The 23226-nt window shown below is 37.0% G+C and overlaps 1 protein-coding gene across 1 annotated transcript in view; it reads left to right on the forward strand.

The window, feature by feature from the left end:
* Nucleotides 1-23226, forward strand: part of ANO3 (anoctamin 3) — a 376853-nt gene that overhangs the window by 221513 nt on the left and 132114 nt on the right. Inside the window, exons 6-8 of the mRNA XM_006883709.1 lie at nt 12043-12143; nt 16323-16367; nt 22618-22749. Of these exons, the coding sequence (XP_006883771.1) occupies nt 12043-12143; nt 16323-16367; nt 22618-22749 (278 nt within the window). The remainder of the gene's footprint in view (nt 1-12042; nt 12144-16322; nt 16368-22617; nt 22750-23226) is intronic.

Raw genomic sequence — 23226 nt, forward strand, 5'->3', positions numbered from 1 at the left:
GTTCCATTTATATATTAATTCTATCTTAATTCTATGTATTTCAAAGTTATCTATTTTTCAAAGATTTTGACTGTTTTTCAACTATAAAACCTTGAGAACTTATTATAATTATGTAAAATAAGAAGTCCCATGATGCAAAAAATTAGAATGTTGGAAGAGTTCATCAAATTGTTAATATCAGTCTTTTAATGATATAATCATGAGTAATTTTCCCTTTGCCATTTTCTTGTATGATAGAGTTTGCTAAATGTTCTTTAAAGAACAATTATTTTTCAAATAAAACAATAAAAAAACATTGCTTATTGGAAAAATGAACTCTAGAAAAGAGAGATTTGTGCTTCTCATTAATTTTCTGTTGGTTCCTTCTTGGGATTGAAAACCCAAATTTATTGAATCACTTTACGGGGGGGAAAAAAACCTCTTCAGTGTAGAAATTTTCAAAATACAGCCTTATTTTGTGCCCACCAAACAGGCACAAATGTGTGGATGAGCAGGCGAGCATTGTTTGGCTTGAGGAGCAGGTGCTCTTGAAGACCCCTGGCTTGTTTACATGGTGCTAAGTGGGGGCAAGGGCTGAGGGAGGAGGCAGACAGGCCAGCAGGTCTGGAATGTGGATTCCTGCCTTTGAGAAACTCATAAGCTCACAGCTGATTTCCATTTGGCTTGGGATGAGTTGATTAGAAACCAGCCAGATAAAGAGAAAGTGATCCATGCAGTGAACTAGGGTCCATTGCTGCAACCTGAAAGCTTGGTGTGGACTAGACTTTCCTTGTGGATACAGAAGCTCAAAGTTTCCAGGTTGAACACGATTCTTCAGCAAAAGAGACATACTTGTTGTCTCAGAGAACTTACGTGATGTTATTGTGTACCATTGAGTCAGAACGGATCCATAGCTGACACTCTGGTGGGTTTTCAGAAGCAGTTAATTGCACAGGAGGAGATTGTCCATCCTTCTCCAGTGATGCAGTGGGTGGATTAGGAACTCAACTCGTGCCTTTAGGATTGTCGTGTAGCCTCTTGCCTCTAGGCCTCCAGTGCACTAGTTTGATAGGGATGGGCAAATCATAAACTGGCTATCTAAAAGGGCGATATTAGTACATGAGGCACGAAGTAGCTGGCATGTACACTACACGAATGTAGTTATTAGTTGTCGTTTTGTGCCATCAAGTTGCCTGCCACTCATAGTGACCCTATGCACAATAGCTCTGAACCTTGTCCTATCCTGACCCTATCTCACTGTCCCCGACACATTTAACCCCATTACCCCAGTTACTGTGTAAATCCATCTCATCTGGGTTCTTTTTCTCCTGTGCTTTTCCTCTGCCCTCCCAAGCATGATGTTCTCCAAGGACTGGTCCCTACTGGCCATGTGCCCAAAATATGTGGGACAGAGGTTCAAAATCTTTGCCTTCAAGGAGCAGCTCAGTTTCACCTTCTCCAAGACGCACCTGTTATTAGTAGAATAACTTGTAAAGGAAAAACTACATAATATACATGAACAAAATATTGTATAAATTAAAGATTATATATTGTGCATACATGACACACAATGTATATGAATTATAAAAATAATAACTAAAAAGCCTCCTTTTCCTAAATCACAACTTTCTTTTCATGACCTTCTTAACGTTCCAGTTTTACCTTGCCAGGTGTCCACTCTACATTTTTCATATATGAAGTAATGATATACATACAATGTTGCTCAATCTTCATTTACCATTGTGTTATGAATATCTTAATTAGTCAGTACATTAAAACCAACTCATGTTTCTTACTGGACAATAGAATTGCATCATTAAGGTTTAGTCAGCCACTGTCTACTGACAGGGGAAGGGGGAGGGGGAATGACAATTAGGTGTTTGAGAAAATCCTGTCATTGCCAAGGAGCTCTGGTATTATAGTGTGATATTAGTTGAGCAGTTAGCCAAAAGTTGGCAGTTCAATTCTAAATATATTCTATAGGAGAAGGGTGGTCACTTTCCTCCCATAGAGATATACATCTTCAAAAACCTGCTGAAGGGTTTCTATGAGTGAGAATAGACTCTAAAGTAGGGTGTTAGTTTTGCTTTTAAAATTACTACTACTTAACCTTAATTAGTTAAGGATGTTAGTTTGAGAATTAGCGTAGATCTATCTGCAGACTGTGATCTTTTCAATCACTTGTTCTGAGAGCTGTACGGTAAATAAACATAACAGAAGAAGAATTGATGTCTTCAAACTGTGGTGTTGGAGAAGAGTACTAAATATCACACGGGTTGCCAAAAGAACAAACAGATCTACCTTGGAGAAGGTGCAGCCAGAGTGTGCTATTTGGAGGCAAATATGACCAAGCTTCAGCTCACATACTCTGGGAATGTTCTAGGCTATTCATGCAAGTGGGACATCATGGTTGAAAAGGTGGAGGGATGGTTTAAGAGAGCAAGACCTTAACTAGATGGGTTGACACATTGACTGCAGTAATAAGTTCAAGTGTGTCAGAGACTAGGAGGAATCACAACAGGTTCAATTCTGTATTTCATAGGGTCTCTATGGGTACTTTATTTAATGACACCTAACAACAAAAATTACAACTATTTTTATGAAAAGCAAGAGCAATAAAGGTGTAAAATGGGGATGAATTCTTTGATTACATGTCTAGCTAGTTTTTCAACCCAAATACCTTCTCTTTCAACTCATAGGGAGCCTCCTTAGAGTTTCTAAGTCTTTATTGGCGGGGAGGGCTCTTTTCTTCCACACAGTTGGTGAATTTGAACTGCCAGCCTTGAGATTCACAGCTCAAAACTTAATATAAGTTACCACCATGGCTCTTACAAATTTTTAAAACAGATATTTCTAAATATCTAAGAATGGAATAGAGTGTTCACAGTTATGCAGATATAGCCTCAGAATTCTCTTCTTCTCAGATCAATCTCCTCTGGTTAGTTTGCAGAAAAGTACACTATCAGAAATAATGATATATAACTTTATTGTGATCCAAGGAATTCTCTCTTATCAGAATATATATATCCTAGATATAGATATAGATATTAGAGACATATACATATATATCTCCATTCCTAGAACATATATAGGAGATCTCTGATGACCTAGTGGCAAGAAAGTATGCTGCAATCCCCAAGGCACGCTGTCAGAGGCCACCAGCTGCTCCACAGGAGAAGGATGGGCCATCTCTTCCCGTGCAGTTAACTGCTTCTGAAAACCTGCTGGAGGGTCAGCTATGGGTTGATTCCAACTCTATGTTACACAACAACAACAGTTGATATGTACTGATACATAATTTGCTATGACCCTAGGAATTATATTTATTGATATTGTTAACTGCCTTCATGTTAACCTGTACTTGGAGTGGTCTCATATACAATAAAATCATATTATTGTGATTTAAAGGGTTTTCATTTGCTGATTTTAAGAAAGAGATTGTGAGCATTTTCTTCCTCGTTTCTCTTTTACTAGAAGCACCTCTGAAACTCATTCAGTTTATAGCAACACAAAACTTCAACCACCTGGTACATGGTAGCTGTGCTTAGGACATGTTGGCTGGGAAATCCATCCTGCGTATCTGTGTGGAAGGCAAGAGTTGCAAGAGTTATACCACAGACACCACTTTCTTTTCCCATTTTTATTAAAAACTTGAAAGAATTATGTCAATGCTTTGAGTGTTTTAAAAGTGGAAATGTTTGACACACAACTTAGGTAGTTTTAAGAACTGGCAAATGGATTTCTGACCTTGACTTTCTATAGAATGTAGTGTGTTTCCTTTTAATATTTCTTCTGAAAATCTTTAAACCAGACTGTATCACTGATAATTAAATCAAGGAGTATTTTTTTAAATATTATGAATTCTCCTTTTATTTTCTTGTATTTTTTTCCTCCATAAACACAGAATGAATCACTCCCAGATTATTTCCATAACATTTCGTAGCAGTTCTAACATTAGTGTTACTGTTATGTTGCCCACATATCTTCAACTATGTATTCCACATGTCTCCAACTATGTACTCATTTAGCAGACAGAATTTAGACAGACGTTATGCAAGCCGCTGGGGATCCAATGAGTAATAAACCTCCCTGCTACCTTCATTACTCATACAGTTTGTAGGAGTCAGACATGAAAATTATACAATTGTGTTTGAGAAATGACTTAGCCCACAGCCTCAGCTTCTGCTTTGTTTTTCTGGCAAAAGCTCTAGATTTTCTTCTAAGTCGTCTTCTGCTCTGCTCCTTCATATTTTTACCAAGAATGCTGAGTGTTTCTCTTAAGATGGATCCTTGTTCTACTTTTAAGGAGAAATTTAGTCATTCCTGAGCCTTCACATTTTATTCGTCAGCAAGCGGAGATGTTCTTGTTGTTTTGTTCTTAGGACTGGTCCTCAGGAGACCAGCATCCATTTGTCTGTTGCTATTTGTGAACAGAGAGCTTTTTTATACTGAGCTTTTTACACATGTGCTTAGGATTCTCTTTCCACAGTTAAATAAAACACCACATAACTTCACGTTTCATTGGAACTAGGCCACCTCAAAATGTGTCTCACTTTCTTCTTTCCGCTCCATTGAGGTAAATGAATTGCTTTCCTGACAATGGAAAGGTCTTAACTGCCAGAGTCCTCCAGAAAAGATGTCTGTTTTGTTGTTGTTGGGTTTGTTGTTGTTGTTTTTTAAATAAAAGTTTTGTGTTATATTGGTTTACTTAAAAAGTTCATATACATTTTTATTCATACCAGATCTTTCCCATTTACTTTACCCTCCCCTCCCTCCACCCATCAAATTTTGCAACCCCATGATTCATGCCCCCTTCATCTTCACCCCTCTGCTACCACCCCCCCTTGGATTTTCATTCATGTTTTACTAGTTATCTATTTCTACAATAATGGTCTTATACAGTATTTGTCCTTGTGGGACTGCGTTAGTTCACTTAGAAAAATGCTATCCAGTCCCTCCCAAGTTGGGTAGAAATTTACAAAATCATTATTCCTGTATACCATGTAGTATTCCATCATGTGGGTTTACCGTAGTTTCTCAATCCATTTGATTGTTGTTGGACATTTGGGTGGTTTCCATGGTCTTTCCATGGTCTTGGCATTATAGATGTCCATTTTAAACTAGGTTTGGGGATATTTTCATCTTCCAAAGTAGAAGATTATAGAAGCTCTTTATTAAATTGGATCGGTGCCCTTAGTAGATACCTAGGAAAGATAGATTGCTACAAAATTTATTATTATTATTAATAATAATATTATTATTATTAATTTGTCAGTGTGAAGACTAAGGTGCTCCTGATACAGGCCATGGTCTTCACAATTACTTGCTATGCATCGGAAAGCTGGACAATGACTAAGAATGATAGGAGAATTGATGCCTTTGAGCTATGGTGCTGAAGAAAGTATTGAATATGCCATGAACTTCTAGGAGAACAAACAGGTTCATCCAAGAGAGGGTGAAGTCAGGCAGCTCCTTGGAGGCAAGGATTCTGAAGCTCTGTCTGATATATTTTGTACATGTTACAAGGAGGGACCAGTCCTTGAAGAGGGACATCATGCTCGAGAGGGTCAGGGAACAGTACAAGAGAGGAAGATCCTTGATGAAATGGATTGACTCAGTAATTGGGGTAATGGGATAGGTGTGTCAGAGACAATAAGGTTGGCTCAGAACAGAGCAGAGGTCAGAGCTATTGTATATAGAGGCTTTCTATGAGTTACAAGTGACTCGATGGCACATAACAATAATAACAATACTCTTTTTCACTTCACTAACATTTGCAAAACTAAAAGGATGCTTCAGTGACTTTTAAGAATAAAGATGATTATATTCAAGGTGGATTTCAGGCTTCATTAGTCTTCAAGTTTGGACACAATTAAAAATTTTACTTACCAAGATATCATCTTTAACTTCACCTATGATCCAAGAAGATTGCAAAGTCCCCTCAAGGAAAATAAAATGATGCATAAAAAAATTCCTCAAACTTACTGATATCAAATTAGACTACCCATCGGTGGGGTTTCTAGATGGGATGAGATTGCTCTTTTCCTGAGAATTCAAACTGCCAGAGAGATGCTGCTTTGGGTTTGCATTGCAAACTCTCTATAGACCATGCATCCAGAGTTCCTGAGGAGGACTTACAATGACGATTAATCTGGACAGTGAAGAAAGGAAAGAAGGATGGAAAAAAGTAAAACTCAAGAATTAAAATGAGAATTGACATTTGACAAAAGGGAATAATAGTTAAAGTTGATGAATAAAATGACTAGATGTGATTTTCAGATCAATTTAGACATAAGAATCATAGTTCATTTACCTCAATGTAGGGGAATGAATATCTGGTAACTTGCATTCAGCAAAATGGCTATTTTTTGAAGAGGTCTATTTTTTTTAAAAAAAAAATTGTAGTTACCCAATGAATGAGAATAAATCCTAATGAATCAGCCTAGCACACATCCTGTCTCAAATACCTGTTGAATTGCATGTTGATGTGGGCAGTTGTCCCTGACCAACACCAACAGCTGATAGCGATGCATGTCTGAGAGCCCCGTGAATGAACTGGTACATAGTTTGTAACCATTAGCTTAGGGGCTTTGAATCCAAGGAGATTTTCAGATGATACCAGCAATGTGTCTCTCTTTTTTATTTAAAATCATGAGCTGTCACATCCATTTTTTTTGCCCCCCTTTTTTCTTTTATCCTCCTATACCAATTTACAGAGGTGGAATACCATTTTTAAGCTTCCTTCTTTCTTAAGAGTGAGTGTTCGACCTCTTGGGGATTTGGGGTGGAATAATTAAGTAATAATGTGATGTGTGAAGGTGGTGGGTGTTTTGTTCTCTCTAAGAAACCTGCTTTCATCGGAGCTGAACAGAATAGTGCCAGTTGGGAGCTTTCAGTTCTGAGGGAGAATATAATCCTTCTCTCTGCCAAAACCATCTCATGTCTTTGCCAGTCCCTCACCCAACAGCTTCGAGAGAATGAAATTACTTTTTTTAGTAGGGGTATAACAAAAGAGAAATCAAGTTGGGGGTGTTTAGAAGAGGAGACAGTTCCTTCTGCTTGAAAAGAATCTTTCTTTTGTCTCACCCAGTCTCTGTCTTTATATCAAATAGAGAAATGGGTAAATACGCCTTGCTATCTGAACTTTGAGATTGAGTTATAACAAAAGACATGCAAACTGATAAAACAATGGCACTCAAATTGAGAAATATCCTAGCTCTCTGTGTGTGCGTGTGTGTACTTCACTTGACATTTCACTTGTTGAAGGTAGAATAATTATAATGCAGAAATTATCTTCTTAACACCCCCACTTTTTGAAGTTTTTAGGGTTTGGTTTTTTTTATTATAACTGAAAGGTTGACAAGAATGAATTAATCAGTGCTCAGCAAGCTGTTAATGATGCTAGTCTGAATCTTGATATTGTGCCCTCTTGTAATGTACTTTCCTTATTGTTAGGACATCGAGTGAACTCTGATTCATCGCTCCCCTTATACAACAGAACAAAACTTCGTATCCTGTATTATGCCTAAAATCTCCTCTGTGCATAAGTCCATTGTTTCAGTCACAGTATCAGTCTCATGAATCTTCTCTTTCTCTGGCCCTCTGTTTTTCCATGTTTGATGTTCTTTTCCCAGTGATTGTCCCCATTTGATTTTTTTTTTCTGCTATCATTTTCTTCCTTCACTCACTCTCTCTCATGTGGAATCAGAAACGGCATATAACTGACCCTCTATTAATTTCCCAGGCTGTTTAAAGTAGGGAGGAGATTGTCCATCTTTCTCCCAAAGAGCTGCTGGGAGGTTCTTGGTTAGGGACCAATTACAAAGAATAAGTATTTTAAATTACTTTTTTTCTCACAAATCAAATAATTCATCCAACAAATACTTAGTGTATACTCTGAATGCCTGTCTTGCTGTCCATGCTCAGTGCTTGGGATACATACACCTATTGTTTTGTGTATTGTTGAGTCAGAACCAACCCTCTTCAGTGGGTTTTCAGAGGTAATTAATTATACAGGAAGGAATTGACCATCCTTCTCCCTTGGAGCAGCTGGTGGATTTGAACCACATGCCTTTGGGATTGCAGTGCAAATTCTCACTCCTAGGCTACTAGAACTCCCAACCAAACCCATATACATATATAAATAAAAGATTTGTGCTCGCTAGGCATATACATAACCATAGGTATGACCACATTCATTGCTGTTGTTGTTGTTGTTATATGCCATTGAATTGCCTGAGACTCATAGTGACCCGATGTACAGCAACTCTGAAGCCTGCCCTGTCCTGAGCCAGTCTCACTGACTTTCACACACCTACCCCCCCCCCAATTGCCCTAGTTACTGTAACAATCCATCTCATCCAGGGTCTTCCTCTCCTGTGCTGTCCCTCTACCCTTCCAAGCATGAGGTTCTTCTCCAAGGATCTGTTCCTCCTGGTTATGTGCCCAAAATATGTGAGATGAAACTTCAAAACCCTAGCATCCAAGGAGAAACATGGTTTCACTCTCTCCTAAACAGACCTGTTAGAAGATAATGAGTACTAAAGAAAAATAATAGAGCAGGTAAAAATTAGGAGGGTAGCAGGCAAACAGTAATATTAAAGAGGATGGTCCTTTTATATTTCAATGAGTAAGTGATATCTATAAAATTTAAAAGAAGTAAAGATTTAGCCAAGCAGATCTGTGGAGAAGAGGATCCATGTAACAGGAACAGTTAAAACAAAAAAACCTCAAAGGGCTATTGGTAGACTTGAGAAGGCAAGCAAATGATGAGTGTGGCAGATGAGAAATTAAAGTGACCAAGTGGAAGAGTAGTAAGAGAGGTTAGCAAGAATTAAGGACTGTTTTGTAAATGATCATTTGAAAGGTGTGTCTTTCACTCTGCATCCCTTGGGGGGCAGGAATGTTAAGAAACGAACTATATTTTAAAGGATTATTCTGGTCATTGTTTTAAGAATAGAACATTGAGGGCAAGAATGTGAGGGGAAAAAATAATCTCAGTTAGAAAGCACTTAAAGATTTCAGGTCAGAGCTGATGATGGTTAATACGAGGTATAAGGGAGCAGTAGAGAAAGTAAAGGTTGACGGCCTCCTGCTAAATGGAATATAAGGTAAAACAATCAGGTAACAACACACGTGTAAGCAACCCAGTTTTCCCTGGCTTCTGTTACTCTGAATAAGTCTGTCCAGATCTCTCCTCATGTGCACATACATACTTTTCACTCTTATTCATACTATAGTTTATGTGCTGTAGCCTGGGGATCAATATACCTAGGTCTCAGAAATCAGGAGTCTCTAGAGGAGAATGAGACTAGAATAAGGTTTATCTCCTGAGGAATCATTTTTTTCCCCAGGATCTGGTTATTCCGGAATAGAGAACCCTACAATCCATTTCTCTCCCCTACCCCAAATAGAACCATTCAGGAGAATGAATGCAGTGATCAAACATTACTGCATTTCTCCAGGTTATGGTTATTCAGTCTTTATCTTACCTCAGTCTCATAAATATTATAACCCAAGTCAAGATGTCTTTTAACTAGACAGATTGTTATCAATGATATTTAAATTACAAGTAGCCAACACTATACTTTTAAATTAAGGATCTTTCATTTGCAATACAAGAAATTTTTTATGAATAAGGCAGGGATAATTATAAGGAAAAATGGCCTAGATGAGTGAGTGATTTTAATGAATAAATTATTATGGTTTTGTATCATTTAAATGCATTTGTTTGTCTCTAACTCTTATAAAGAAGTTGTTCAGATAAGTCTGGAACATTTTTCAAGACAGTTCAGTAATAACAGCCTCAGAATGTTTCCCTTTACTTTTGTTAGTGATAAGTTTTCAGATTAGTGATAAAAATGTTTTAAAACAAATTATAGTTTGCATGAATCAGTGCTCATAAAAAAAAAATAGAAACATTTATTTTTTCCAACCATCGCTCATGTTTGTGAGCCTCGGGTTGGCCTCAAAAGCCAGTAGATAAGATGAGTAGGGATGGAGGACGAAGATATCTGAGCCCTGCTTACTCCTTGTTCGGACATTGTCATTTGTTTCTGTTAGCTTTCAAGAAATAAATACAAGTCAGGATAATGTTTGGCAGTTCAATCAATATGCAACTCTTTTTTCTGGTATTTTCTCAAATTTTATTTATTTGTTAAATGCTAGTTCTTTTTAGACTATAAAGAAAGAACAGGGAAAGTGCTACATTGGCAATAAGTTTAGAAATTTAGCATACCTTTCTTTCCATTCCTAGACATTTCCAACAAGTACATGTACCTGTTAGTAAATCTGAAATTCTCTAGCAGAATCTCAAAAAGGTATTTGATCATAGACTCCTCTCCCATCTTTTCTCACATACTTTGTGGAACAAACTCTGGCAGATGTTGGGAGATATGGCCAATGGCAAGGCTGTCTTCTACTTATTCCATTGTTTGCAAATAAGGCTGTTTAGATATGTTGGGGGGGTGGGGGGCTAGGGGGGTGTACTGGGCCTGTTGTTCTAAGTTTTAGGCCATTGTTTTTTATCTGATCCAAAGGCCTCACTTCTGCCTGCCCTGCAAACACATCTCCTTCCCCAACCCTTATCATCAACAGCTGCATAAATCATGCTAAAAGGGTTTGTTAGTCAATCCATGACAGGATTGGCTAGTCTCACTGAAATCAAGCAGAGTCAGAGGCATAAACCAGGAATTTCACCACCACGAGAAGAAGACGCAGGGAATGCTGCACCTGTCTGTCATTGGGAGCCAGAGATCAGGGATTGTACCTTGCTGTTGAGATGCTCTCTGGATTTGAAGGATTGTGTCTTGGTTTTGACTGAATTATAATTTATTAGAGATTGTATTTGAGAAGCCATTTGCATTGAAGAATTGTATCTTCAATTGAAGTATTGAATCATAGCTTGTCAACTTCCCTAAAAAACTCCGTAGCTCTAAGTATGGTGTGTGTTGTCTGTGAAGTCTCTACAATGGATTTTAAACTCAGTACATAAGTGCATAAGCACAAGAGCAGACATGTCTGTCCTAATGGGGATTAATTTTGTGTGGTGGATGCTAATGCTGGGGGCAGTTCCCCCATGCATAATTAGTAGAAGTCACACTCGTCTGTCCCCTTGTTGTCATTGTTCAAATTACAGTTGGTCATAGCAATTTGACATCTTGTTTTGACAAGCTCACATGACTATCATATCTAGACTGTGGAACTGAGGAGTGTAGAAATATAAAACTTGATCTCTTTAATTTGAAAACATTATTATAAATTAATGGATACAGTTCTTCCACACTAATGAGCTTTTAAAATTAGCATATTACTGGAGAAATTCCATCTGGTTGAGAAGTAATTGAACATCAATAATAGAACCCAGCTGTAGCTTCCTAGCAGATGTTTCTAAATGGAAGGAAGCCTTAGATGTTTAGCTCCTATCAGTGCTAGAATGGCCACCATAATCATACTTGCTTCTTTCTCTGTGAGCTTTCTACATTTGAATATTTCAAGAAGTAGCTTTCTAGGGGTTATTTTCTGTTTCTTTGTTTTAAGGCAGAATGTGAACATGAGTGATGTGTGATACCACACTAGTCATTTAGTGAGTTGTTGTTGTTATGTGACGTTGAGTTGCCTGTGATTCATAGCTACCCCATGTCCAGCAGCTCTGAACCCTTCCCTGTCCTAAGCCAGTCTCCCTGATTCCAACACACCAACCCCCACTGCCCCAGTTACTGTATCAACCCATCTCATCCAGGGTCTTTCTCTCCTGCACTGTGAGTTATTTATTATGAATCAAGGAACTCCACTTAAGAATCATGATAATTATCTGGTTCAAAAGAATGATAAGAAAAAAAAATATTATTCTGAATATTTTCTTAATCACAGTGGTATTATTACGTTTTTATTTAGGTTTTTTTCTGTAATATGCATTCTTCATAAATACAAATGACTATTAAATCAGTGACAATAACTTGTGAGTAACCATGGTCCAATGTGCTCCCCTTTAGCCAAATTGTAGACTGATTTCTTATCTGCTTTGACTGTCAATAACAGGACCTATTTTGCTGTTCTTTGTAGCCCGCGGTTGCAAACTCTGATATCATGTTTATTAAAATTCACATTCCTTGGGACACACTGTGCAAGTATGCAGAAAGACTGAACATCAGGATGCCCTTCAGGTACTTTTCGTTTTCTCTCTATTTTAATGTAGATTGAGATAAATGTGTCATTTTAAATACCTTAGAAAAAAATAAATGTAGCACTTTGTGCAAAGGAAACTGTTTTCTTCCCATGTTTATTTTTTTCCCCTGGGCATTTGTTCTCTTTTAATTTGTATGCCTAATGTGATAATCTGCTGATCTCTGGTTGCTTTATATTATTGCAGGGTAAATCTATATATTGCTGTGGTTATGTGCCGTTGAGTCACTTGCAACTCTTAGTGACCCTATGTACAATAGTTCTGAATCCAGTCTTATCCTGAGCCAATTTCACTGTCTTTGACAAACCTACTCCTATTACCCCAGTTATTGTGTCAATTAATCTTATCTGGGGTTTTTCTCCCCTTGCTTTGTCCCTCCACCCTTCCAAGTATGATGTCCTTGTCCAAATATTGGTCCCTCCTGGCAACATGCCCAAGGTATGTGAGAAGGAGCTTAAAAATCCTTGCCTCCAAGGAGAAGCTTGGTTTTATCCTCTCCAAGACAGACCTGTTTGTTCTCTTATCAGTTCAATACTCTTCTACAGCATAACAACTAAGAGTCATCGATTCTTCTTCTATCATCCTTGTTCATTGTCCAGCTCTTTCATGCATAGTAAACAGTCATCTTAATTTTCCATACATAGCATTATTCCAAAGATCAAGATTGCTTCTTATTTCATATTTGTTGATAGCTTCTTTTTATTGGTTTTTTTTTGTGTGGAATGCAATAAATGGAAATGTGTAATGTCCTTAAATATAGAAATATAGTAATATCATTCTCTAATATAGTATAACATAGAATTTAGTAAGAAATTCCCTCAGATTTCTATCATTGTCTTTAGTTCCTAGGGAAAAATGAGGCAAGCAAGAAGACTACTAACTTTAAAGACTTTCCTCTAGCAAATTAAAAAGTGGATGAACATCAGTCTCCTTTTGTGGAGTCTTGTATTATGTGTAGGATGTATTCCCTCTATCATTTCTCAAAGTACATTTCAACACTTCTGTACGATGTCTACAGTATTAATTCATGTTACAGATATTAACATTTGTTCTAATTTGGAGCTCAGCATACTTTCTCAGTTGCTAAAATAGGGTTAAAGAAGTTTTGAGTAAATAAGGTACCAAGTAAAACAGTTACTAGGTAAAGCGTATGAGAGAACATTAAGGTACAATGTGAAAATGCAGAGGAATTTCTTGGCTTCGGTGCTTGCCCAACTCTGAGAGTGCTGACACCTTCAAACCTGATGAGAAGTCTACAAGGTATTCATGCTAAAATATGAGATATTGATTGACTTCTTAGTTATTTGAAACCCTCCAGGCTTTGAAAGATGCAATCAGAGTCCTTATCCACCAAACATAAATTAAATTTTTGGCAACTATGGAGGGATTTTGCTGGCAGTATTAAAATTAGATACCTAAGTTGGCTTGCTTTCATGCTTAGCTGAGGGCATAAATTTTCCATAGGGATAGTGTTTAGGACATAAGCAAATATTACTTTGAAGCTGACTAAACAGCCTTGACTTACAGAAGCAACAACAATAAAAATGATTTTTTTTAAAAAAAGGTGATGCAATAATGGAAATTATCAAACAATCTCATCGATGTTCCATAAAAATAAAATCTTGCTAAATATTATCTAGCAATGACAGGAAAAGTACATCAACAGGGAACTGCCAGAAATTCAAGCTGAATTCAGAGGAGGCTGTACTTGCTTTCAGCAAATTAGGGTATAGAACATTTACTTTATGGACTATGTAAACCTCTAGCCCATGATCCTGTGACTTTTAATCCAGTAATTCATTCCCTGAAAGTGTTTGTGGTAAATGGGTTTTCTTAACTTTGCCTCTGTATCATTATTGTTATTGTTAGATGCTGTTGAGTCGAGTATGATTCATAGTGACCCCACGAACAATGGATTGGAACTCTGTCCTATCCTGTGTCATACTCACACTTCCCGACACGCTAGAGCCCATTGCGGCAGTCACTGTACATCAACCCACCTGGCTGAGGGTCTTCCTCTCCTTCACCAGCCCACCACCCTTCCAAGAACCATGCTCCTCTCCAAGGACTAACACCTCCTGGTAACATGCCCACAGTCTGTGAGGCAAAGTCTCATCAACCTTGCCTCCAAGAGCACTCTGGCTGCACCCTCTCCAGGACATATTTCTTTCTAATATGGCTGGTAGTCACTGTATGCTATGCTATATTTGTGGATCTATTTGTAGCATATATAAATATCTGTATTGACATTTCCTCCCTCAAAACTGTTGGTATTTATGGATGAAGTCCCATTTGCTTTCTCAGACATATTTTACCTGTGTGTCTCTATGTCTCAATTCATGGATTATTGGTATTAGTGGTGTTGTAGGATTTTGCAAATAGCAATATTCAACTCAGCTCATTTTCATCAAGTTGGAACTAACTCATAGGTGATATTCCAATGCATTTTCAGAGGTGACAAATCTCAGGGAAGGAGATTGCCCATCATTCTTCCACTGCAGCTGGTGGATTCAAACCTGGTACCTTTAGTTCCCAGCACATCACGTTAAGAATCCCACTTGGTCATGAGGCATTCTTTTTTTATATACTATTGGATTCTATTGACTGGGATTTTTAAAAGGATTTTTGCATGAGGGATTTTGGTTGTTAGCTTTCTAGTTTGATAATAACTTGGTTTTGTAATTAGGCTAGTGATTGCTTCATAGAATGACTTTGAGACTGTTCCTTCTGACTTGGCAATACACAAGGAAGCTCTGGAGGTTTGCTGTTGTTGTGTACTGTCAAATCTGAACTGATTCATAGCTGACTGTCCAGCAGGTTTTCAGAAGCAGTAAATTACATGAGAGGAAAATGGACACCCTTCTCCTGCAGAACAGTTGGTGGATTATAACTGTGTACGTTTGAGCTTTCAGGGAAGGTTCTTACCAGAAACTGAACTGCCAACTCTTAGGCATGTAGTTTGAATCCACCAGCTGCTCCCTGGGAGAGAGATTCCTGGGAGGAAAATGTGCGTTCTTCTCCCATGTGATTAACTGCCTCTGAAAATCTACTCCAGAGTCAGCCATGACTTGGTTGTGACTCAACAACACAAAACAACCAACATCAACCACAAGCATTTGGACTATTAGGCCACCAGAGCTCCCTAACTGAAGAAGAATTTACACTCCTGAATTATGGCACTGGTGAAGAATTTGAAAATACCCTAGCCTGTTAAAAGTACAAACACATCTTTCTAAAAGTGCAGCAAGAATGCTATTTAGGAGCAAGGATGGCAAGAGTACTTTCCATATACTTTGGACTTATTATCAAGAAGGACCACTTCCTGAAGAAGAACATCATGTGTGCAATGGATAATTCCCAACAAAGTTCACCGACAGTTGCTGGTACAATGGGTTTAAACATGACAATGATTTTGAGAGTTTTGCCAGACCAAGCTGTGTTTCGTTCTGTTGTACATAGTAGGTTCACTGTGAGTCTGCATTGACCACAGCTAGCAACAACTTTCTTATAGAATGGCATATCTTAACTGCTTTGCTTTAAGTAGAGAATCACTCCCACTTATTCTGTACCATGTAGCCCAGCTAGCACATTCTCTGGCAGCGTGTACCTGTCACCCTTCTCCTACACCCACAAAGACTAAGAGATTTCCTTCTTAGGAAATTCCATAGCACATTCTGGTTTTCTACATCGTCTGACTTAATTTTAACTGATTACTCATCTCCTCAACAGAAAAGGAAACTCCATGAGAGTGCAACTCTCATTCCAACTAAATGATTATGGTTATATAGGGACATTTTTTGACACATTAAGAGTTTCTGTGGTATGTCTATTTAGATGAATGGATGGATAACAGATGCGTAGCTTTATATAACATTTGAGCAAATGACCTCGTTAATATGTACTGTATGGCAGAATACAGAAAATTAAAAATTACCTATTCAAAGAAAGGTATATGTTTATTAAATATAGTTTTCTGTAGTAAACTGAATTCTCAAAATGGTATAAGCTCACAATTTTTCATGATACAGGCTTATCTCAAAAGTCTTTCTTAACATAGGACACTCAGAACATTGAAATATTTAATGATTGAATTTTTATTGCAGTAGTTTGATTTTTGTCTTTAAATTATTTTCCTCACCTGATTTCTTCTATTTTTCAGGAAAAAATGCTATTACAGTGACCGGAGGAGCAAATCAATGGGCAGGTTGGTGGGTGATGTACAATTTTATTATGATCATATTATCATTTGGAAAAAAAAATTAACAAAATAGCATTTAAATATACATATAAACAGCTGTAGTTTTATGGGAGAAAAACTTTATTAATTTTTTCAGTTGACTTTCAAAATGACTTATGATCAGTTGAGTAATATTTAAAATCTGACCATTTGGGACTTTTTACCAATGCCATTTTTATTGATAGAAATCCTCTAATCATAAAATGTAGAAGGAGGATTTTAATTGCAAGTAAAATCTTAGGAGATTTTAATTTTTTAAATAAGTAGTCACCATGATGAGTGACTTAATGAAGACACAATAGAATGATAGACCCAGAAGAGAGATTTGGGCTCAATCAAACTTTATTTGGCAAAGGTGGTGAGAAAAGACTGGGGTCCAGAATGATCAATTGGTTTTCCAAGGCCATGCAGCATCTTCTAATGTTGCAGTCATATTTTTATTCCTTGATTGGAAACTGCCGCTCTCCCTTTAGTGTTGAAAAGTCCTTCAAGTCTTTCAATCTTGAGTGATGCCCTTTACAAATTTACAAACTGTAACACAACAAGGCACTCAGTCAAACGTTCAGTTAAACTTGAAACAAAAGTACTCTCTCACTTGAATTACCTTAGTATAATTTCACTGGAATAAATCAGCTTTGATTTAATGGGATCTCAAACAAAAGCCTTATTACATTTAGCTGTGTTCCAGTTCTTTACAAAGGAATTATGTTTACAAAAACAAAAACACAAGAATGTTGTAGAATCAGCTACACTGAAGAACCTTGTAATATTCAACAAGTCAGAATAATATAAAAGTAGGAAGAACCATATCACAGACAGACACTGAATGACAGACCCATTGCAGGAAAGTTTCTTTACCACTATAAATCTGAGGCATAATTGTGAATACAATATAAGAGAATGCTGACGTTAAAGAAATTTGGTAGGACTGTATGGGAAACTGTGAATTATTTGCAAAACATTTGGATATTAAAAGAATTAGTAATTAAAAGGGCATCTTTTTAAGATGAAAGACTACTCTTAAGTCATATTTCCTATTTACTAGCCTAATATGCTCCGTTTTATAATATAATATAGTAATTTCTCATATTAATACTTTGTCTTGGCCAGTTATTGCTATGTAGTAGATTTCCAAAATAGATTTCTACATTTCTGAATGTCAAAACAGTTGAAATAGTATACAACTTTAAATTTATAATACAACTTTACAACTGCAGATTGTTGTCTCATTGTGTGCCTGCTTACTGCTGGATGTGTTGATGGCATCTTGATTTATTTTGGTGTGCTATTATATTTTATTTTAGATGAACATTCTTCTACATTGCACAGTCCTCTGTCAATTTGCTGCACTGAGGTAATCTGGGTTTGCTGTGATGCTGAACCTTGTGCCATTGGGATCCCAAATGCCATAATGGCTGCCCATGGTGGACAGTGTTTGGTGGAGCTCCCAGTTTAAGACAGGTTTGGAAGCAGGAGTGGCATCCATTCCCTAAACAACATGTCTCTGGAAACTATGGGAACTTGGAGAACTGTCAATAGCTATAGAAAGGCTTCAGGCCTCTTGTTCATAGGGTCGCTATGAGTCATGCTAGACTCTATGGCAATCAACAACATAAAAGAATAGATAGTGACAGTATACCCAAGAGCAGTTTTTTGGTTTTAGTTTTTGTGGGTTGTTTTTTTTTTTTTAAATTAAACAAGTATTGTGCCACCAGAGCTCCCTAGAAGTGATAGTAATAATGGTAATAAAATATCTTTGTCAAAAACACACATTGTCTGCTTACTATATGCTACTCTGCTAAGTGTCACTCAGAAACCCATTTTATTCTCAAAATACTGCTTCACTTAAAATAGGAGAAAATAAATTAAAATTAAAGGCATTAAATACCTTGTCCCATTAATTTACTAAACTAGTAAGAGTCAGAATTAGGACTCAAATACAGGCCTAATCACAGTTCCTTATCAGACTTATTTAAAAAAATATTCCCTTATATTTGTGTGTGTGTGTGTTTATGAGTGTGTATGAGAGAGAGAAGACAATAAAGATATTATTGTGTATTTCTGTTGATGAGGAAAAGTATCCAATAACAAAACAGAAAAACAATTCACATATATTTTAAAAGTATGTAATTTAGTCAGAAATAATGCGGCCTTGAGTGCTTAGGACATCAGTATTTTTAAGTGAGTCATAATGGTTCATTTCACTTGTTCCTTCCAACAACCTAATGAAATAGGACAGATAGAATTACATGTTCCTTAAGCTATAAGGACTTGTTGGCCCTCTTTCAGTAACTGGCTTACACAACACTCCAATCTTTATCTCTTAATTCCTAAACCATTGTTTTCCCACCATGCTAAGATTTTTAAAGTGGATCTTCCGCGAGTTTGGGGGGCTATAAATCACCCAGGGAAGATTGCACCTTTTTCTGCCAACTGCTGGTGGATTTAGAGCTGCAGAGAGGGGCACCCTTTGGGTTAGCAGCACAACTCCCTGTGGACTAGGCCACCAGAGCTCCTGAGCAACAGTACTGATTTTTAACTGTTCTCGAAAGCTGTATCCAAAATATTCTGCTGTCAGATTTCCACAAATAATATCCTAATGACATATGTGGTATCTTACTGCTAACCTGTGCTAAACTTGGTTGCTCTAAATTCAGCGCATGGATGGAGAATGAGCATCTCCTAGGAGCTAATTGGGAATGCATAAGCTCAGACTCAATCAAGCTTAGTGAAGCAGTATCTGCATTTTAATATTTTTTTTTCTGTTATGTGTCGTTGAGTCGCTTCTGACTCATAGTGATCCTACCTACCTGCTCTATCTTGAACCAATTTCATTGTCTCTGACACTCTTATTACCATGGTCTTAGTCACTAAGTCAATTTATTTTATCCAGGGTCTTCCTCTCTTGTGCTTTCCCTCCACTCTTCCAAGCATGATGTCCTTCTTCCCTGGGCTTTTCTCTCCTGGAAATATTCCCAAAGTATGTGAGACAGCTTCAAAACCCTTACCTCAAAAGAGCAGCCTGGTTTCACCCTCTACGGCAGAGGTCTGGTCTGTTTGTTCTCTTTGCAGTCCATCCAATATCCTTCTCATACCACAACTTAAAGACATGGTTTATCCTTCTATCATCGTTAGTCATTGTCCAGCTCTCTGATACATAGCAAGCAATTATGAAGACCATGGCCTGGATTAAGTGCACTTAAGTCTCTAGACTGACATTATTGCTCTTCAGTACCCTGCAGAGGTTCCAGACAGTAGATTTTCCCAATGCAGTTTATCTTTTGATTTCCTGGTGCAGGTACCAGGATTGTTGACTGTGGAGTCAAAGAAGCTGAAGCGGTTAACAATCTCAATCTCTTCTCCATCTGTCATGATGTTGCTGCCAATTAGCTCAGTGGTGACAATCTTTGTTTTCTTGATGTTAAGTATTATTCAATATATAACTGAAGGCTGTGGCCCTTCACCATTTGCAGCAAATGCCTCAAATCATCCTCAGTTTAAGCAAGAAAGGTTGTGTCATCTGCCTAAAACAGGCTGTTGATGAGTCTTTCTTCAATCCTGATGCCACATTCCTCCACATAAAGGCCAGCCTCCCGAATCATCTGTTCTACATATAGATTGAAAAGGTAGGGATATAGGACTCATCTATGATGTACACATTTCCCGATCTTGAACCATGCAGTGTTTCCTTGTTCTGTTCAGAGCACAATTGAATGTTCTGGGATTAATTCTTCTTAAGGTGAGCCACAATTTGTTGTGATCTAATAGTGGTTTAGAAGAAAGTATCCCACTTAAGTTCTAAAATATTTTGGAGATCACTGACACACATCTTTTTTGAGAATTAAATGTCCTTTGTTAACTATTATGATTTAAGCAAGAACATAAGAGGACTTATAATCTCATTAAAATGAAGTTTTCTACTTAATAAACCTGGGGTTTAGGCTTGAGCTAATTCATTTGTTTGAGTTTTTTATATGAAGCTGATGAAGCTGGTCCAAGCATCACATTACAAGATTTTAGATTGCCTTCTACTTAGAGTATTTGTCTGACATCACAGTCTTCTCAGACTCATGTCAAATTTATGTGGTTTTGAGTGAAACACTGCTCAGTCCTGTGCCATCATCTACTAATCTTAGACTCAGATGTTATTTAACTTTAGGCTCTGTTAGCATTAGCTTTCATAATGGCAATCCAAAATTCCTGATCATAGAGAATATCTACGTATCTGAGAGGAGACTTACTGTGCTGTGCCCTTGCCTGGATTGGCCTCTCCCAATAACATTTCCAAATTATCTGAGACAATTCCTTGGCAAAAGACACTAAGCTTAGAAAAGTAAAAAGTTGGTGAAGGAGAGAAAGACTCTCAATGAGTTAGATTGCTACAATGGCACAGCAGATATCCTCAGGATGGTACGTGAATGGACTGAGTTTTTAACTATTGTGTATTGTCTCTTAGAGCCACTTCATTAACACCTAACAAAAACAAGATAGTATATGCAGAGCTTTAAATATTAACCGACTTTATATTTTTCTATTTTTTTCTTTCTATATTTTATTAATTTTCATAAACATTTACAGAGATTTTGGGTTTCCATTTATTCATTGTTACACTATTCTCTCTACCCTCCTCCCAGTTTGTTCTTGTCCAAATGCCACAGTGCTTGTCAAAGCCAGTTCTGATTAATCTTCTTTGTCAGTGTGTCCTTTGCCATTCCCTATCACTCCTCCCTGAGAGAGACTTCACCCTGAGTCATAAGGAAAAGGGGATGGCGTATTCTCTTAGCTACTTCCTGCTGAAAAGGGACGCTGTGGGTTTCAGGGTGAAGATCTTCTCTCACTACTCTAAAGGGCCCCTTTGGCAGTAGGAAACACATAGACTATTATGGAGATTGATTTTGGAATTTAGATGCACTCTTATTGATTGTGCTTGGCCGTACATGTTCATATCCTTGAAGATGAATCATGGGGGTGTTGCAACCTAGAAGACACAATTTTGACTAACAAGTTATAAGTACATGAGTCCAAAAATTATGGAAAAGTAAAAGAAAAGATTCTTTATATTTTTCAATTAAAAAGGATTTTCTGTTTTAACAAGCATAATTCTAAGAAAACATATTACATTTACATAGTATATGAATCTAGATCCATGACCCTTGCTATAAAATAAGATTAAATACATCAAATGCTTTAAATAAAATTTCATTTCATTGAGCAAAATCTGACTTAATTGAATTCTACATTGTCCAAAGTTAACAGTTTTGATTGTATGTGGTGGTCATTTCTCTTTTAAGTGTGTGTGTGTGTGTTTGTGTGTGTGTGTATTTAAAACACAATAAAACATCCATGGTGTTTTGGTTTTTTCAGTTTTTGGTTTGGTTTTTTTTTAAGTTAGTAGAGTTTCTGTCATGTTTGCCATTCCACATTTTTCACTTGCACAATTCAGGGAAACAAACTGCTTAATCTGCATCTCACAGACAGAAACTCTACTTACCTAAAAAAACCCCAAACAACCATGGATATTCTCCTTTGCATTTATACTCTAATCTGATATGTATGCATTTTCTTATTGTAAATTTATATTACTGAAATAACACAATATTTATTTTTTTTCTTTTCTATTGCTTTGCCACAGAGTTTGCATACATTGTGTTTCACACTATTCCTTATTCACATTGTGTTTCATACAGTCATTCTCATGCATTATGTTTTAAAAATTAATCACCATTAGACCTTGCCCATGCTCTTTTCTCATTGACTATTGTAAGCAGCTGTGCTGCCAACACAAAGCATGTGCTCTAAACCCACCAGCTGTTCCCCTGGAGTATCCTGCGCCCTTAGCTGCCTTCTTAAACCCATTAGAGGTCAGTCATGATTGGTTCTGCCTCAATAAAACAACATAACAACTCACCATACTCTTCTTCAAGTCCTTCCACGTTGCAGCAGTATCAGAACTTTGTTTATTTTTATGACTGAGAAATATTCTGCAGTATGTAAATCCTGTATTCTGCTTATCCAGCCATCTAATTATGGACATCTTGATTGTTTCCCAATTTTATCTATTGTGACTTGTGCTACAGTGAACATTGGTTTACAGGTATTTGTTAGTGTTGATCCTTTCAAGTGTCCTAGGTTTATACCTAACAGTGGGACTGATGTGTCATATATGGTAACTCTCAAATGCAAATTTATCTAATTCTAATATTTAACTTGCTTCCAGGATGAAAAGGGGTTTGAAAAATATTATGAAGTGGTTGCCTCATAATCCAATGGCTCTTGACAAGTCATCTTTTCCAGACCTGGAGGAGTCAGAATGCTATACTGGCCCCTTCAGCCGAGCTCGGATTCACCAGTGAGTTTCCATTTCTGTTTTACCACCACTAGACTGTATTTTTCCTTTCCTAGTGTTTATTTATGAATAAAAGTTATACATCCATACTTTACCAAGTTAGTCATAAAATGTTGCATTATGTTAGAATTTACAGATTAAAAACAATCATAGAACATTACTAATTTCTTTATCATCTTTAGGAAATAAAATATTGAAGCCATAAATAAAAAAAATGTAATTCCCTGCTCTGATAGTACCGTTCCCAACTTGTCTAATTATTATGGTAGCACAAATTGTATTTCACACTATTCCTTATTCATGTTGTGTTTCATACAAATGTTCTCATGCCCGTGCTTTTCCCTAATAATTGTTATTTTACTAACAGTGACAAAAGTAATGATTTAATTTTACCTAATTACCATTAACAAACATGGTTGAAGAATGGGTTGTTCTAATTAATAAACTCTTGTTATTGTTATGTGCCATCGAGTCATTTCC

Source organism: Elephantulus edwardii, unplaced genomic scaffold (assembly GCF_000299155.1).
Source record: "Elephantulus edwardii isolate Elephantulus edwardi_28Jun2011 unplaced genomic scaffold, EleEdw1.0 scaffold00029, whole genome shotgun sequence".
NCBI lineage: Eukaryota > Metazoa > Chordata > Mammalia > Macroscelidea > Macroscelididae > Elephantulus > Elephantulus edwardii.